The 5,582-nt window shown below is 35.0% G+C and overlaps 1 protein-coding gene across 1 annotated transcript; it reads left to right on the plus strand.

Moving 5' to 3' along the window:
• The first annotated feature begins 821 nt into the window (after positions 1 to 821).
• On the plus strand, positions 822 to 3,927 carry LOC133192291 (zinc finger protein 239-like). Its single transcript, XM_061328305.1, has 3 exons — positions 822 to 881; positions 2,292 to 3,422; positions 3,643 to 3,927. Exons 1-2 carry the CDS (start codon positions 876 to 878, stop codon positions 3,174 to 3,176), a joined length of 891 nt encoding a protein of 296 aa, XP_061184289.1. The 5' UTR covers positions 822 to 875; the 3' UTR covers positions 3,177 to 3,422; positions 3,643 to 3,927.
• The last annotated feature ends 1,655 nt before the right edge of the window (positions 3,928 to 5,582 follow it).

Here is a 5,582-nt window from a genome sequence, read left to right on the forward strand (position 1 = left end):
TGCAGCCTTGCATAAAGGGAATCAAGATTGTTTGAACAATGAGTCATGCATTTGAAGGGAGAGATAATTAAGAAAAGGCAAAAATATTCATGTGCCTTAAAAAGTGATGTTTTGAAGGCCAGAAATGATGATAAATACTGTCAATTAATAGACATATTTTAGCAGTAACCATATTTTAGTGTCTTTTGCACCCATTCTTGCTAGTGTATGATTAAAGCTAAATACAGTTTCTTGTTTAGACTCAAGTGTGTAATGATTGTGATAAGGCCATTCTAAGTTTTTTCCATGTTTATATTTGGTGCCTTTGTTTTTGACACCCTTGATAAGAAAAAAAACCCCACAAAGTCAAAAATCTAGATATTAATTATTTTGGTGGAAATCTCTGAATTTTAACAATTTGCCGCTATATTTATAGAAAATCTGTCAAATTAGTAAATACATGTACTCGGTATATACCACATTTACAATTTATGAAAGCATGCAGACATTGTGCAGATTCAAATTAAGTTCTAAAAGTCATGGTCTTCCTTGGTATCCACAATAGCTAGAGATCAATGTTTTACATGTACTAAATCTTTTTGATAGGAAACATTTAAATTATCATTATTATGGAACTTGGGTTTAATTTAAGCTGAAATCTACACTCAGTTCTGTGTATAGCCTGTGTATAGCCTGTGTGTAGCCTGTGTGTAGCCTGTGTATAGCCTGTGTGTATAGCCTGTGTGTAGCCTGTGTATAGCCTGTGTGTACATGTAGCCTGTGTATAGCCTGTACCCAGTTTAATTTTTCACATATAGCTTGTTCTGATTGTAGAAATTAAACAGACATTTGGAATCTCTGACCCTGAGGGTGAAGAAAATCAACAGCAAAAAATAATGGAGGTAAATTTTTAGGACCTGTTCAGTTCTCGCTACATGTATGTCCATCTCTAGGCTTTCTAATTTTCATGTACTTCATAGCTCACCTGAGCTGAAAGCTCAATTGAGCTTTTCTGATCACCTGTTGTCCATCATCTGTCCATCCGTCTGTAAACTTTTCACATTTTCAACTTCTTATCAAGAACCACTTGGTCAATTTTAACCAAAATTAGTACAAAACATCCATGGGTGAAGGGGAGTTCAAATTATCAAAATGAAGGGCCAAGCTCCCTTACAAAAGGGAGATAATCAAGAAAAGACAAAAATAGGGTAAGGTAATTTAAAAATCTCTTCTCAAGAACCACTGGACAACAAAAGCAGAAACTAATGTGGAAGCATCCTGGAGTAGTGTAGATTCTTAATTCTTCAAATCATGCCCCCCCCCCCCCCCCCATAGGGTGGGGCCACAATAGGAAATCAACATTTTACATTGAAATATATAGGAAAATCTTTGAAAATCTTCTAAAGAACAATTGGGCCAGAAAAGCTGAAATTTATGTCGAAGTTTACTGAGGAAGTGTAGATTCTAAATTGTTCAAATCATGACCCCTGGGGATTAGGGTTGGGCCACAATAAGTATTACAAGGGGAAAATCTGGTGAAGAACAGCAGGGCCAAAGTTACTCAGGTAAGCGTTGTGACCATGGGCCTCTTGTTTTTTACTAGTTATCCTACTCAATTTTCTTGGTCCTACTCTTTCCAACATTTCCTTGTCAATGGTTTTTCTTTTTCATGCTTTTCCTTGTTCCTACTCTTTCTAATTTTTTTAGTTCCTACTTTTTTTATAAGCAAACTGACTTAGGCAAGTATATACAATATTTATAAAATTTCAAGATGAAATAATGATTTTAAACATGCTAGATGTTGAAATTCAGACTAATTTGCAGCAAATCTACTTTCATAGACACTTGAATTTAGCTATCAGAAATGCTGAAAATTCACCTAGGGGATGATGCCCCTTACATCCCCTTCAGGGCTTCATCCTAGACCTTACTAGTGGCCTCAAGGTGCCCCCTAGACCACCTCCCTTTATTTGTTTCCACATCAAGCATTCCCCTGCAGCTTCATTTCCTGTATTTGTAAGTATACCGGGTACATATAAATGCAGAGGCAGTCTCAAGAGGGTTATACAGTCTATACATGTAACTATGTGAGAGGAAATATAGGAAAAATTCTTAAAAAATCTTCTCAAAAATGGCAAAGTGATGATTAGTGATGTTGATATGAAAACACCCTCAGATAGTGTAAATTCATATATGACCCCCCAGGAATAGGGTTTCGAAAAGTCATGGTGAACTACTTTCTAAATTTTTTGACTACTCTTTTTCAAAACTTTTCAGCTAAACTTTGAGTGATTTCTTTGTGTTCTTTACAGAGGGAACAGGCAGCTTTTCCATCCATTTCACCTAGTCAAAGTGATGCTGAAAAGTTAAACAACAGTAGTGCCAATAACAATCAAACAGAGAATTTAGAAAAACACGTCAGTTTACATGAAAGTAAGAGGCCTCATGAATGTAACATCTGCAGGAGAGCTTTCAGTCGTCCAGATCGCTTGGAGATTCACAAGCGGACACATACAGGTGAGAAACCCTTTAAATGTGATGTGTGTGGGAAGGCATTCATCCGATCAGGAGACTTACAGAGTCACATCATAATACACTCGGGTGATAAACCTTATAAATGTGATGTATGTAAAAAAACATTTAACAGGTCTAGGAACTTACGAAGACACATGAAGACACACACAGAGGATGGACTTTATAAATGTGATGTGTGTGGGAAGGCCTTTAACCAATCAGGAAACTTAAACATGCACATTATGATACATACAGGTGATAAACTTTTTATTTGTGATGTATGTGGGAAGGCATTTAACCACTCAGGAAACTTACGTAAACACGTGAGGACACATACAGGTGATAAACCCTTCAAGTGTGGTGTGTGTGGGAAGGCATTCAGTCAGGCAGGAAACTTAAACATACACATGAGGACACATACAGGTGAAAAACCTTTTAAGTGTGACGTGTGTGGGAAGACATTCAGGGATTCAATGGCCTTAGAGAAACACATGAGGACACATACAGGTGATAAACCCTATAAATGTGATGTGTGCAGGAAGGCATTTAGCCAATCAGGAAACTTAAACATACACATGAGGACACATACAGGTGTTAAATCTTTTAAATGTGGTGTGTGTGAGAAAGCATATACCAACTCAGGATACTTAAAGGTACACATGAGGAAACACGCAGGTGAATAACTATATACTGTTAAAAGAGATGTTCTGAAGGACATGCAACCAGTCAGGGCAATCGAAGAAACCATTACGATACACAAATGAGATAAATGCATACCTTTTTAAAGTGTTGGATAGTTATTGTGAAAAATGTTTCACATACCATGGTGAGGTGCAGCAGAACTATCCCAATAGCCATCGTCCAACTAAAAAGGATTCAAGTTTGTACTTCCTGCATGGTAATTCCAATCATCTCAAAAATCTTTGCAGGTATAATACAATTATAAAGAATCACCTATATTTGTACACATAAAACACAACTGTATCAATCAATATTTTATTTCTTTATTATAACTGTCCCAAGAAATTAGATTTTGGAGATTATTTTTTTTCACATAATGAAATATTGTTTGACTTTTTTTTAAATAATGGAAGAAGAGTTTATGTTGTTGTATATTGTTATTTATATACATGTATTATGAATTTTTAGATGGAACGTTAGTCCAGGCAAATTTGGAGCAGAAAAGAAAACAGCAAGTAGATGGAAAAATTACAGACAACATAGATTACTTATTGTATGAAGAGAGGTTTGACAATGATGGCTTTTTCCATAGCAGCACAAAAGATGAAGGATAGCTCCACATTTCCATAGCAGCACAAAAGATGAAGGATAACTCCACATTTCTATATCAGCACAAAAGATGAAGGATAGCTCCACATTTCTATAGCAGCACAAAAGATGAAGGACAGCTCCACATTTCTATATCAGCACAAAGATGAAGGATAAGTCCACATTTCTATAGCAGCACAAAAGATGAAGGACAGCTCCACATTTCTATATTAGCACAAAGATGAAGGATAAGTCCACATTTCTATAGCAGCACAAAAGATGAAGGATAGCTCCACATTTCTATATTAGCACAAAGATGAAGGATAAGTCCACATTTCTATAGCAGCACAAAAGATGAAGGATAGCTCCACATTTCTTTTTTAAACAAACACTAATGGTGTCTTCCTGTTTCATTCTTCATCCTTTAACATCTGTATTCTTCATCATTAAGGAGGTTTTCAGTGTGTGTGTGTGTGTGTGTGTGTGTACATGTTTAGCCATCGAATATTTGGTACATTTATGTAAATGAGTGGTAAACAGGTAAAAGAGTAACCAAGACAATATTTATTTTTTTTTTATATTGATTTTTTTTGGAATCATAAATATTAATGCTTGAAATTGTAATACTTTCATGATAATACTTTCTGGTGTAATGATTTTTTTTATCTGACCTTTACCATGGACTTTATTTTCTGAAACCTTTCTCTGAGATTCTTCATGAAATTTACAGTTCTGATTTGCATATGCCAGTAATGATCTTATTTCATCACAATGCAGCTATGTGTCCTTATGATCAGGCCCTAGCTGAATCATGAGACATTTATGCTTAAGTCAAAAAATATGTATCATGTGTATTGACCTGAAATAATTAAAAAATAAAGCATTTTTTAATTCAAAGTTTGGTAATCATAAACTAAGATTTGACTTGATTGACTGTCTTAACAAGTTTTTAGCTTGAAGTTGTTACATTTAAGCTAATCTCAACTTGCCTAGGCATAATTTTTCATAGAATCTCGAATTTTTAAAGAAATTATTGAAAAATTAGTAGAAGAAAGTCATGGCTTTAGATTAAGTTGTCAACAAGAAGATACCAGTACAATCTATATAAAATAAGATGTTAGATTTGCTCGCATACTGTAAACTTATATTAAACATATTAAAGATTTGGCAGTGTATTCTATTTAGCGCCTTTCCCAAAAAGCAGCTTCTGCTAAATCAAGTACGCTGCTAAAGGTTTTGTGTATATATGTTCATGTAGAGCACATTCAAAAAACGCTAAATCAAATCTATGCTAACTTGTTGAAAAATCAATTTCTGCTGAATATTGTATGCCCAAAGTAAAATACATTTACCGTACACCTTACACAATATTCATGTATATAACCAACGAGTATGCGAGGTGGATCTTACATCTAATTTTAAGTAGATTGATACTTGCAGTATATGTTATTTTTTATTTGTTTTAAGATTTGAGGTAAATAGTCAACTGATCAGAGCAAATCTATTGAATGGAGTGTTCTACCCACCAGCAAAATGCCTCTTTCAGAACTTAATGGTTCAGTTTAATGGATTTTTTGGATGTCCGTATTGTTACAATGTATGCCCCAGGAAAATCTGTGCAGACGAGTGAGAGAAATAACAATCTATCCTACCCATTTAATGTGGAAAATGGTCACCATGAACTGAGAACTAACCAGTCTCATGTGTTAAATGGAGAAGAGGGCAGAACAACACAAAGGAACAGTTCATGGTGTGAAGGGATGTACGTGGTTTTCATACCTATACCGTTCTTTGACAATACTCGAGGAATTGCTATAGAT

This window comes from Saccostrea echinata, unplaced genomic scaffold (assembly GCF_033153115.1).
Source record: "Saccostrea echinata isolate AGI-Se365-2 ecotype Australia unplaced genomic scaffold, CSIRO_AGI_Sech_v1 ptg000025l, whole genome shotgun sequence".
NCBI classification, from domain to species: Eukaryota; Metazoa; Mollusca; class Bivalvia; order Ostreida; family Ostreidae; genus Saccostrea; species Saccostrea echinata.